At 45.4% G+C, this 13348-nt stretch overlaps 1 protein-coding gene across 8 annotated transcripts in view; it reads left to right on the top strand.

The window, feature by feature from the left end:
* Window positions 1-13348, top strand: part of LOC134349807 (arf-GAP with Rho-GAP domain, ANK repeat and PH domain-containing protein 1-like) — a 310918-nt gene that overhangs the window by 175141 nt on the left and 122429 nt on the right. For all 8 annotated transcript variants that reach the window (XM_063054705.1, XM_063054704.1, XM_063054701.1 and 5 more), the window contains 2 exons: window positions 6083-6192; window positions 12930-13009. In XM_063054705.1, the coding sequence (XP_062910775.1) occupies window positions 6083-6192; window positions 12930-13009 (190 nt within the window). The remainder of the gene's footprint in view (window positions 1-6082; window positions 6193-12929; window positions 13010-13348) is intronic.

Below are 13348 nucleotides of genomic sequence, written 5' to 3'. Positions count from 1 at the left end.
TGGGCACAGGAGTACATTCAGCCAGAGGCTCATTCCTCTGAGATGCAGCACAGAGCGTCATAGGAAGTCATTCCTGCCTGTGGCCATCAAACTTTACAACTCCTCCCTTGGAGGGTCAGACACCCTGAACCAATAGGCTGGTCCTGGACTTATTTCATAATTTACTGCATAATTTACATATTACTATTTAACTATTTATGGTTCTATTACTATTTATTATTTATGGTGCAACTGTAACGAAAACCAATTTCCCCCGGGATCAATAAAATATGACTATGACTATGATCCCTTCAGAACACCACTCATCACTGGCAGCCAACTAGAAAAGACCCTCTTTATTCCCACTCTTTGCCTCCTGCCAGTCAGCCAATCTTCTATCTGTGTTAGTATCTTTCCAGTAATGTCAGGCATGATTTTCCCTTCAGTAAACCATGCTGACTCTGACCTACTTTGTCAGGTAACTCCAAGTACCCTGAAATTTCACCCTTAATAATAGACTCCAACATCTTCCCAACTACATCTTAGAAAGAGGTGACATAAGGTCGGAAGGTGTCAAATCATTGTGGATAGACCTAAGGAACTGCAAGGGTAAAAAGACCTTGATGGGAATTGTATACAGACCTGCAAACAGTAGTAAGGATGTCGCCTACAAGTTACAGCGGGAGATAGAAAATGCAGGCCAAGAGGGCAATGTTAGAATAGTCATGGGGGACTTTAGTATACAGGTAGATGGGGAAAATCATGTTGGTGCTGGATTCCAGGAGGGGAAATTTTTAGAATGTCTACCCAACAGCTGTTTAGAGCAGCTCATAGTTGAGCCCACTAGGGGATTGGCTATTCTGGATTGGGTGTTGTACAATGAACCAGACTTGATTAGAGAATTTAAGGCAGAAAAACTCTTAGGGGAAAATGATCATAATATGATCGCATCCACCCTGAAATTTGAGAAGGAGAAGCTAAGGTCAGATGTATCAGTATTACAGTGGATTAAAGGGAATTACAGAAGCACAAGAAAGGAATTGGCCAGAATTGATTGGAAAAGAACACTGGCAGGGAGATCAGCAGAGCAGCAATGGCTGGAATTTCTGGAAGCAATTCAGAAGGCACAGGGTGTATGCATTGCAAAGAGAAAAAATTATTCTAAAGGTAAGATGACACAACCGTGGCTAACAAGAGAAGTAAACATAAAAGCCAAAGACAGCGCATACAATAGAGTATACATTAGTGGGAAGTTAGAGGATTTAGAAGCGTTTATAAACCAACAGAAGGCAACTAAAAAGTCTTTAAGAAGGGAAAGGTGGAATATGAAGGTAAGCTAACCAATAATATTAAAAAGGATACCAAAAGTTTCTTGAGGTACATAAAGTGTAAAAGAGAGGCAAGTATAGATATTGGACTTTGGAAAGTGATGCTGGAGAGGTATTAATGGGGGACAAGGAACGGGCGGATGAACTGAATAAGTATTTTGCATCAGTCTTCACTGTGAAAGATACTAGCAGTATGGTGGAAGTTCCAGGTGTCAGGGGTCACAAAGTGTGTGAAGTTACCATTACTAGGTGGAAGGTTCTTGGGGAAACTGACAGGTCTGAAGGTAGATGAGTCACCTGGGCTGGATGGTATATACCCCAGAGTTCTGAAAGAGGTGGCTGAAGAGATTGTGGAGGCCTTAGTAATGATCTTTCAAGGATCACAAGATTCTGGAATGGTTCCAGAAGCATTTAGTGTGTGTGTGTGTTGTTTTGGTTTTCCAGCATCTGTAGAATCTCTTGTGTTGAAAGCAGATAAATCCCAAGGAGCTAATGTTTAACATCCTCCAGTTTTGTCAGAGGTATATTTAGAGATAAGGAATGCTCTGGCTAATGTCTTCCAAGGACTTTGGAATTGTTCCTGAACAAAAACTGACAGTAATTTTAGAGAAGCAAGGAGCTAATGCAAAGCAGGAAGTGAAAGAAACTATTACTTGTGAAGATATTCTATTCGAGAAGATAATCTCATAATGAGGTGACCAGAACTGAACACAATATTCCAAGTGTGATCTCACTGGGGTTTTATAGAGCTGCAACATTAACTTGAAATGGGATTGCCCGAAACCAACATGGACTTACGAAGGGAAAATCAGGAATAACAACTGTGCAGGAATTCTTTGAGGATGTGATTGCTAAAAGAGATAAGAGTTGGATGTGGTATTTTGATTTTTGGAAGCCATTTTGAGGGTTCACACAAGGTGGTATCATGTATTGAGGTAAGAACATTTGAAATTAGAGCATAAGACATTAGACTTGGGAGCAGAATGGCCTAACACACCACCAGGTTTAGGAACAGTTATTACCCCTCAACCATCAGGTTCTGAACCAAAAAGGATAAATTTATGCAACTTCACTTGCCCCATCATTGAAATGTTCCCACAATCTACAGACTCACTTTCAAGAATTCTTCATCTTATGTTCTTGACATTTATGGCTTGCTTATTTATTATTAATGTTTTGTTTTTGTATTTGCAGTTTGTTGCCTTTGGCAATCTTGTCATGTACAGTCTTTCATCGATTCTATTATGTTTCTTTGTATTTACTGTGAACGCTGATGAAAAAGAATCTCAAGGCAGTATGTGGAGACGTGTATATACTTCGATAATAAATTTACTTTCAACTTCGAGCTTGAACTTAAAAGTTCAAGATAAATTTACCATCATATATGTTGCCATGTACAACTCTGAGATTCAATTTCTTGTGGGCATACTCAACAGTCCATAATGGAATACAGGTTTCCTCCGCCATCTGAAGGTAGGGCGTTCCTATAAAACGGTTCGTATGCCGAAATGTCGTAAAGCGAAGAAGCAATTACCATTTATTTATATGGGAAAATTTTGTGAGCGTTCGCAGACCCAAAAATAACCTACCAAGTCATGCCAAATAACATATAAAACTTAAAATAACACTAACATATAGTAAAAGCAGGAATGATATGATGAATACACAGCCTATATAAAGTAGAAATTCTTTTCCACAATCGTTACTGAACTGTTCTCCGTAGCAAAAATCTCACGCAAGCGCATTCAGGAAATCTTACGCAAGCGCTGTTGGCAAAAACACTGTGCAAGCGCTCTCCAGTAACCTTTAGGCTATGAAGCTGCCAAATCATACCAAACAACACGTAAAAATACACAGCTTATATAAAGTACAAGTAATATATGTACAGTGTAGTATCACTTACTGGAATCGGGAAGACAGCGTCGAGCACACGGATGATGGTGTGTTAAACTGAGTCGTCACAGGTTGGGTGGTGCAGTGGCCCCCACTCTCCAGGCCGCTGAGCGATACATTGCCGTGAAGCATGCAGGAGTGCAGTGGTAGCCGGGAAGCACACAGCATATCTTTAAGAAAAAAGCCGAAACAAACATGCTAATTAATTAGGTGCTGCCTGACACGTAATTAATTAGCATGTTTATTTCAGCTTTTTTCTTAAAGATGTGCTGTGTGCCTCCCGGCTACCGTTGCATTCTCCGCAAATCGGTATCTGTCCGTGTCTGGGGGTTGGGGTGGTGGGACACTGGGGTGTCATCTCGTCATCGCCTGTTTCCATTAGAGCAGGCGGCTCATCTTCTCCTATGACTGCCCGCCTCGATGTCAAAGGTCGAGGTTCGTCGTCTGCTGTGGCTGATGTGGAAGGCTTGCTTGACTGCTGAGCCTCACGCTTTTTTCTATCATACAGTTCTTTGTAAGGACTCAAACCATCTTGCAAATATCCCCTAAACCTACATACCCTTTCAAAATTAAAGTCGTACTTTATCATTGCAGTGAAAATCTCACGCAGTTGCTTCACGTTCAGTTCGCTACTGCATTCGGTTTCTTCTTCCAATTGCATCAGCTCTTCATCTATCAGTTCTTTGTCATGGGATGCCAAAACCTCTTCAAACACCTTCTGAAAGCGAAAACAGGGTACTAATGTAGGTCTTTTGTAACAGTGAGGTTTCGTAAAGCGAACGTTCGAAAAGCGGGGGACACCTGTAATAACCATTGTAGAATCGATGAAAGAATGCACCAACTGGGCATTCAACTGGTGTGCAAAAGACAATAAATGTGCAAATCCAAAAAGAAATGATAACAATAAATGAATAACCTTGGAGTGTGGGAGGCTGAGGGGGTGATGTTATAGAGGTGTCTAGAATCTCGAGGGACAGAGATGAGTGAGTGGCTAAACTCTTTTCCCCAGGGCAGGGAAGTCCAGAACTTCTCTGAACAAATCCAACAGTGACAGTCATCATGGCAGCTTCCGGAAGGTGGCAACAGCGGTGGAAAGATTGGCCAGGAAGGTGTCTGGCCTTTATTTGTTGCATGGGAATAGATTTCACAACATATGGCAGTGATATATGTCCAGTGGTTCTAATTCTGCATTTCTAATTTGAGGCCTATAATATAAAAACTGGGATATTAAAGGTATTTAAAGAATAGCTTTATTTGACAGGTACAGGGAAATATAATTTACCAACTGAGTCTGAGGATGCGCTGGGGGGCAAGTGTCACCATGCTTCCAGCATGTCTACTAACTCTACTTGTATATCTTTATTGCCTTATGCACTGTGGTACCATGAAAAACCACCTTTTCCACACGCTATACATACAGATCACTTCATCATTAGTGCACTGAGATAGTAGTCATAGTCATACTTTATTGATCCCGGGGGAAATTGGTTTTCGTTACAGTTGCACCATAAATAATAAATAGTAATAGAACCATAAATAGTTAACTAGTAATATGTAAATTATGCCAGTAAATTATGAAATAAGTCCAGGACCAGCCTATTGGCTCAGGGTATCTGACCCTCCAAGGGAGGAGTTGTAAAGTTTGATGGCCACAGGCAGGAATGACTTCCTATGACGCTCTGTGCTGCATCTCGGTGGAATGAGTCTCTGGCTGAATGTACTCCTGTGCCCAACCAGTACGTTATGTAGTGGATAGGAGACATTGACCAAGATGGCATGCAACTTGGACAGCATCCTCTTTTCAGACACCACCGTCAGAGAGTCCAGTTCCATCCCCACAACATCACTGGCCTTACGAATGAGTTTGTTGATTCTGTTGGTGTCTGCTACCCTCAGCCTGCTGCCCCAGCACACAACAGCAAACATGATAGCACTGGCCACCACAGACTTGTAGAACATCCTCAGCATCGTGTCCGGCAGATGTTAAAGGACCTCAGTCTCCTCAGGAAATAGAGACGGCTCTGACCCTTCTTGTAGACAGCCTCAGTGTTCTTTGACCAGTCCAGTTTATTGTCAATTCGTATCCCCAGGTATTTGTATTCCTGCACCATGTCCACCCTGACCCCCTGGATGGAAACGGGTCACCGGTACCTTAGCTCTCCTCAGGTAACACAATAACAGAATGCAGAATAAAGTGTTACAGTTACAGAGAAAGTGCAGTGCAGGTAGATAATGAGGTGTAAAGGATGCGATGAGGTAGACTGAGGTCAAGAGCCTATTTTATCACAATAGGGAGTTGTTCAATCGTCTGATAACAGGCCGTAGAAGCTGTCCTTCAGCTTGGTGGTACGTGATTTCAGTCTTTGTATCTTCTGCCCAATGGGAGAGGGGAGAAGAGAGAATGCCTGGTGTGGGTGGGGTCTTTGATTACACTGGCTGCTTTACTGAGGCCAGTGGGAAGTGTAGACAGAGTCCATGAACAGGAGGCTACAAGTGACGTGCTGGGTCTGTCAGAATTCTACAGTTTCTTGCAGTCACATAAAACTTAGAGCAGTACAGCACAGAAACAGGCCCTTCGGCCCACAATGTGATGCCAGACCAAATAAATCAGTAATCAAATGGTCAGCTGAGCTAATTTCCTCTGCCAACGCGATGTCTATATCCTTCCACTTTCCTCACGTTCCTGTCATGGACAGAGCGGTTGCTGTTATGGATAGGATGCTTTTGAACAGTTGGTGAGGGTCAGAGGGGACATGCTGAAGTTCCACAGCCCCCTGAGGAAGTAGAAGTGCCGATCCTGCTTTCCTGGCCGTGGTGTTTCCTGGTCGGCCCAGTCTTCTGCATCCCTGTGTTTAACCTCCGATGTGTTTCCTCACTGACAGATTCGACTCCGTCGCTGTTTACGGGATGCGAGCAGAGGTCCCCAGATGACAGCTTCGACCTCCCCGCTGAGATGAACAATAATGATAATGCTGGTCAGAGCCCATTCTCGGTGAGATCACCCATCTTGTTACCCTTACTACTTGGCTGGTGGCTGGGTGGTGTGTGTGTGTGTGTGTGTGTGTGTGTGTGTGTGTGGATGGGACGGTGGGGGGGGAGGATGGGAGTGTTGGATTGGGAAGGGTCCCACGCTTCCGATCTTTGTCAGTGGCTTTGGGGAATCAGAGCCCACAGGGAAGCTTCTAATGGGGAAGTTGGAAGCTGGTGGGTAGGGCCACTTTGGTGATTACAAGGGACGCTGCCACCTCGGATGCCGCAGTAGCGTGGCAGTAAGCATAGTGCTGTTATAGCTTTGGGTGTTGGAGCCCAGAGTTACTGCTCTCTGATAGAGGCCAGTGTGCCAAAACCTCTTTTTACGACCCTTGTTAGAGAAAAGCTGGGGAGGGGTGAACGCGGGTTGGGAGAAGTTACCAGAAGTTAGCAGTGCTTCGCTTGCGAGTCTGTTGAGGTTATCTTTTGTATCTAGTGCTCCCTGTATGGCCTCTTCTCCATCGGTGACACCCAACATGGATTGGTTGACCACTTAATTGTCTGCCTTGCTCTGTCTGTCATGAAAAGACAGACCTGGTGGCTACACATTTCAATTTGACTTCCTGGACCCTGATAACATGTTGGTCCATGGCCTCCTGTACTGCCAGCATGAGGCCAAACTCAGGTTGAGGGAGCAACACCTTGTATTCCGTCTGGGAAGATTCCAACCCGATGGCAAGTTTCTTCCCATTCCTACTTTCTCTACCCATTTCTTGCTTCCCTCTTGCCTCTCCTCTTCTCCTCACCTGCCCATCACCTTCCTCTCGTGGCCCTCCTCCTTCCCTTTCTTCCATGTCCAATCCCCTCCTATCAGATTCCTTGTTCTTCCACCTATCACCACTGAGCCTCTTACTTCATATCCACTCCCCAACCCACCTACCTTCTGTCTCACCTGGTTTCACCTATCACCTGCCAGCTTGTCCTCCTCCCTCCTCCAGCCCACCTTCTTATTCTGGCGTTTTCCCCCTTCCTTTCAGGATCAGTTTAATATCACCGGTGCAAACACGAGGAAATCTGCAGATGCTGGAATTTCAAGCAACACACACAAGAAGTGCTGGTGAACGCAGCATCTCTAGGAAGAGGTACAGTTGATGTTTCGGGCCGAGACCCTTCGTCAGGACCAACTGAAAGAAGAGATAGTAAGAGATTTGAAAGTGGGAGGGGGAGATCCGAAATGAAAGGAGAAGACAGGAGGGGGAGGGGTGGAGCCAAGAGCTGGACAGGTGATTGGCAAAGGGATATGAGAGGATCATGGGACGGGAGGCCTTGGGAGAAAGAAAAGGGGGAGGGGGGGGGAAAACCCAGAGGATGGGCAAGGGCTATATAGTTATGATATTCTCATGATCTTCTCATATCCCTTTTGCCAATCAACTGTCCAGCTCTTGGCTCCATCCCTCCCCCTCCTGTCTTCTCCTATCATTGCGGATTCCCCCCCCCCCCACTTTCAAATCTCTTACTAGCTCTTCTTTCAGTTAGTCCTGATGAAGGGTCTCGGCCTGAAACGTTGACTGTACCTCTTCCCAGAGATGCTGTCTGGCCTGCTCCGTTCACTAGCATTTTTTGTGTGTGTTGCTTAATATCACCGGCGTATGTTGTGAAATGTGTTAACTTTGTGACAGCAGTACAATGTAATACATAATAGAGAAAAAAGCAAATTATTGTAAATATGTTTTTACAGTAATTCATACTTCTATTATTATTTATATATATATATATTTTTTCTCGCCCGTTATGGGTGGTGTGTTATGTGTGTTTTTCCCTCAAACTCAGGTCCTCTACCAGAGGCTTCGGAGTTTGAGGGTTTGGCACAGTATCCTTGCTGTTCCTGGTAGTGCTCTCTTCTGCACCGAGATCCCAGATGTTGTTCCCAGGATTTGTTGGAGCCACTCTCCCAGTCCAGGTGTCACGGCTTCAAGTGCTCCTATCACCACTGGTTTTAACATTCCGCATCCTTTCTATCTGTTTTTCAAGCTCTGGTATTTCTCCAGCTTTCCGTACTCTTCCTTCCTGATGTTACTGTCACTCGGGATTGCCACATCCTGAATGTTGCCGCTTTTCTACTGTTCCTTGTCCAGTATTACTATGTCTGGTTGATTGGCCAGTACCTGCCTGTCAGTCTGTATTTGGAAGTCCCACGGGATCTTAACTCTGTCATTCTCCCCTATCTTCTTGGCTGTCTCCCATTTGGACTTGGGGGTGTCCGATCCATACTCAGCACAGATGTTCCTGTGCACAATTCCTGCAACTTGGTTGTGCCGTTCAGAGTATGCTGTTCCTGCCTGCATCTTGTACCCTGTTGCAATGTGCCGGATGGTTTCAGCAGATTCCTTGAGTTTCGTCTGGTGTGATAAACCCCTGCTTCTGTTGCTCTTGTGCAGCCATTAGCAGCGCCTCTGTGCTGTCCCCCAGTCCTGCCATTTCCAGCCATTGGGAGGACTTCCTTTTGTCAGCCTCCTCTGATATCTGGCGATGGTACATCTCGTGCAGTGGCTTGTCCTGCCATGGCCTCTGGTCCTCTGGCTCTGCTTCACCCACTTCCATTTCCATGTCCTCTGCCTGCTGTCTGACGTATTCTCCTAGCAAGTTGTCCTTAGGAGCCATCTTCCTGACATGTTTATGGATGTTTCACATTTATTCCAGGACTGTGGCCTTGCCACTTTCAAGTCTCCGTCCTCCTCTATTCCGGAGGGTGTACAGTGGCTTGATGTTGGACTTTGGATGAAATCCTCCATGTGTTGTTAGTAGTTTCTGCGTCTTGATGTCAGCAGCTTCCAGTTCGTTCCTTGGCCAGCACACTATTGTGACTAGGTATTTGAAGACTGGTAGGGCGAACATGTTGATGGCTCCGATCATCTTCTTCCCATTCAGCTGGCTTTTTAGCCTGTCTCACTCTTTGGAGTTACTTGGACGTTATAGCCTTCCTTGTGTCCTCATCGTGGCTTCCACGTTCCGTGCCTGCAGGATCCCTGGGTATTTGTAGCTGCCCTGTACATTTGGGGTGTGGCCTTCAGGTAACTCGACTCATTCAGTCTTGATGAGTTTGCCTCTTTTCACTGCCATCCGGCCGCACTTTTCCAGTCCAAATAACGTCCTGATGTTTCTGCTGTGCACCTTGTCAGATGGATCAGTGAGTCAATGTCTCTTTCATTTCTGGCATACAGCTTGATGTCGTCCATGTACAGGAGGTGGCTGGTGGTCACTCCACTCTTGAAGCTGCACCCAGCTCCGCTCTTTGAGATGATCTGTCTGAGGGGGTTCAAGCCTGGGCAGAGCAGCAGTGGGGAGAGTGCATCACCCTGGCATATTCCACATCTGATGCTCACTTGTGCTATTGGCTTGGAGTTAGCTTCTAGCATTGTCCTGCAACAGCCCATTGAGTTCTTGATGAAAGTCCTTAGTGTCTTGTTGACCTTGTACAGAGACAGGCATTGAGCTGTATGCTTTCTGGTAGTTGATCCTGGATATGCTTAGGATGGTTAGCCTGGTCCTGGAGTCTCGCAAGACGGCTTTGTCTACCAGTAGTTGGTGCTTAGAGCCTCTGGTTCCATTAGCAATCCTCCTCTGAGCAGGGCACAGGAATGTACACACAAGTTCCTTCAGCTTGGGGGCTGTGACGCCCGACCGGAGCTTCCGTGTTGTTGACGGGCAGGTTATAGGCCGGTAGTTTGATGGTGTCGCTGCTTTGTGAAGATTCTTCATTATGAGTACTGTCCTTCCTTGAGCTAGCCAGTCAGGACGGGAGCCTGCTTCAAGCCGCTGGGTCATCTGAGCTGAAAGAACACACTTCGAACGAAGTCCATTCTCGTGCTCAGTGTTCAGTGTTGCTGTACTGAGGTAGTGATTGGGGTTGTACTGGTCGGTTCAAGAACCCAGTGGTTGAAGGGAGGTCATTGTTCCTGAACCTGGTGGTGTGGGACTTCAGGCTTCTGTACCTCCTGCCTGATGATACCTGTGAGAAGATGGCACAGCCTGGAATTTCCATCGCTTCATTCTACAAGGTGAATCAAAATCGGGTTTCATTTCACTGGCATATGTTGTGATAGTTGTTGTTTCACGGCAGCAGAACATTGCAACACATAATGATTTAAAAAAACTATAAATTACAATATGAAATATTTGCTGTATATAAAAATCGAATTAATTGTGCGAAAAGAGGAAAAAAATAGTGAGGTAGTGTTCATGAGTTCGTTGTCCATTCAGAAATCTTATGGTGGAGGGGAAGAAGCTGTTCCTGAATTGTTGAGTGTGTGTCTTGAGGCTAGCAATGAGAAGAGGGCATGTTTTGGGTGATGGTGGCAGCCACATTTTTTGAGTAATGGAAGTTTGAAGATATTTTCGATGCTGGGGAAGCTAATGCCCATGGCGAAGTTCCTGAGTTAACAATTTTCTGCAGCTTTTTCTGATCCTGTGCAGTGGCCCCTCCGTACCAGACAGTGACATAACTGGGTAGAATGCCCTCCATGGTACATCTGTCTCGGGTGTAATATAAAGGATGCAACACCATAAGACAACGCAGCAGAATTAGGCCATTCAGCCCATCAAGCCTGCTCTGCCATTCCATCATGGCTGAGTTATTTGCCCTCTCAACCCCATTCTCCGGCCTTTTCCCCTTAACCTTTGATACCCTTACTCATTAAGAGCCTATCAAGCTCTGCTTTAAATATACTCAATGACTTGACCTCCACAACGGTCTGTGGCAATGAATTCCACAAATTCACCACCCTCTGGCTGAAGTAACTTCCGTTCTAAACGGGTGTCCTTCAGTCCTGAGGTTGTGCCCACTGGTCCTAGACACACCTGCTACAGCAGGGGTCCCCAACCTTTTTTGCACCGCGGGCCAGTTTAATATTGATAATATTCTTGCGGCCTGGCTGACCGGGGTGGGGGGGGAGGTGGTGTTAATCAGGACTGGAATATAGGTCACTTATAAGTGGTTAATAATACACTCAATTTCGTTTCTGAAAGGGTTTATCTCACAAATTTAATATTAAAACACACAGCGCATTGTTTCATCCCATGAATATAGTGATAAGTCAATTATAAGTCACTTATTAAGTCAATAGCATCGTAACATTTTAAGTAACGTTTGGATATTAAACACACCGCATATTTTCCTCGTATGAACATATAAATCAGTGCAACACACCAATATTGCTGAGTCAGTGGGAGCCCTGGGCTTGTTTCCCTGCAACAAGACGGTCCTATCGAGTGGTGACGAGAGACAGCGATACTCGAAGGGGGTTCCTTATGTCCAGTCTATTCCGCAATTTAGTTTTCGTTGCATTCATTGCAGAAAACTCTGCTTCATAGTGATATGATGTTGGAAATGGAAGCAACGTTTTCAGTGTTTTTGTGGCTATCTCAGGATATTCAGCCTTGACTTTGATTCAGAATGCCAGCAGAGATGTTATGTCAAACATACATTTCAGCCCACCGTCATTTGCAAGCTCGAGGAATTGATCTTCTTCCCGTGCTGACATGGATGATTCACCGTGGACATTCACAAATGGGTCACGGACCCATTCCTTTGCATGTCTTGGGTCATTTGCGGTTGGAAAGTAACGCTCGAATTCTGTCGACAGCGAAGATAGGTGATCGTGCACCAGCTGTGAGAAAGACGGTGCAGCCTCAGTCTCTCCCGAAATCCCAGTTCATGTTGGGAACATGTCAAATATGCCCCTGTCCACTCGCTGTCCCCACAGTTCCAGTTTGACTTTGAAAGTAGACTCTTTATCTGCCAACTTGAAGACAATTGTCATTCTCCTCTGAAGTGACAAATTGAGTTCATTGAGCAGGTTGAAGATGTCACACAGATAGCCACTAAGTACGACGCTCTCAGAGCAGCAGCATCTGTGGAGGTGGTGGCTGTCAGCACTTGCTTCTGTCCCGCTTGCTCACGTTTTTTCCTCAAAAAAAGCTCAACAGGTTTGTCTCTAAGTGCAGGGTGCTTGGACTTAAGGTTCCGAAGCAGTTTTGAGGGCTTCATTGCCTCATTAGACAGCTTGTCTCCACATATCACACACAGGGGGCTTGGAGCGTACGAGTCATCGATCGCAATAAAGCCATATTTTATGTACGACTTGTCGTATTTTCTGTTGAAGGAAGCTTTTTTTTTGGCAGTCTCGGCCTCAGCTGTCTCTGCGTTATCATCATCGTTCGGCCTTTTATGTCCCCTACCACCTCTTCCAAAGAAACTCTTAAGCGACGTTTTTCACTCATATTGACTGATGACCTCATGTGGGTAATGACCTCACGTACGTTCAAGTTCAGCAGTGGACGTGACAGGGAATGAGGGAAGGTGCCGCTGACGCGTATCGCTTCATACCGCCAAATAATATCGTTTCCTCGCGGCCCGGTGGTTGGGGACCACTGTCCTATAGGAACCACCTTCTCCACGTCCACTCTATTAAGGCCTTTCAATTTGTATGAGATAGCACTTAATTCTTAAAAACTCTAATGAGACCAGGCTCAGAGCCAGCGAGCACCCGTCGTATGTTAATTCAGTGATTCCTGGAATTATTCTTGTGAGCTCCCTCTGGACCCTCTCCAAAGCCAGCACATCCTTTTTGGATATGGGGATAGATATCGCGCAGAATACTTCAAATGTGGTGTGACCAATGCCTGATTAAAATCTCAAGATAAAGTACACAGAAATGCCTTTGTAAGTTTGACAACGCTTTTGGCTGGTTGGTTTGACAGGAGAGAGACAGCGCTGGGGAGAGCCCAAGTAACTTCAGTGACGAGGACAATGCAGATGACTATGAAATGATGATCAATTTGTAAGTACAATTGGTGATTTTTTTTCCTGCTAAAGGGGCTCCCTGGGATATATCTGCTGATTGGAAGGCATTCTGGTTGGGTCGATTGGCTGTTTTTCACAGAAGTGCTACACGTGCCTATTCACCTCCTCTCTTGTCTCCATCCAGGGCCACATACAGTCCTCTCAGGTGAGGCAGGACCTCACTTGTGAAACTGTTGGGCTTGTCCATTGTATCTGATGATCCTGATACTGCCTCCTCAACACTGGTGAGACCCGTCAGTAAATTAGGGGACTGCTTTGTCGAGCACCTCCGCTCCATCCACCAAAAGCGAAATTTCCCATCGGACAGCCATTTTAA

The sequence above is a fragment of the Mobula hypostoma genome, chromosome 7, assembly GCF_963921235.1.
Source record: "Mobula hypostoma chromosome 7, sMobHyp1.1, whole genome shotgun sequence".
NCBI lineage: Eukaryota > Metazoa > Chordata > Chondrichthyes > Myliobatiformes > Myliobatidae > Mobula > Mobula hypostoma.
This window is presented reverse-complemented; position numbering and strand designations above follow the sequence as displayed.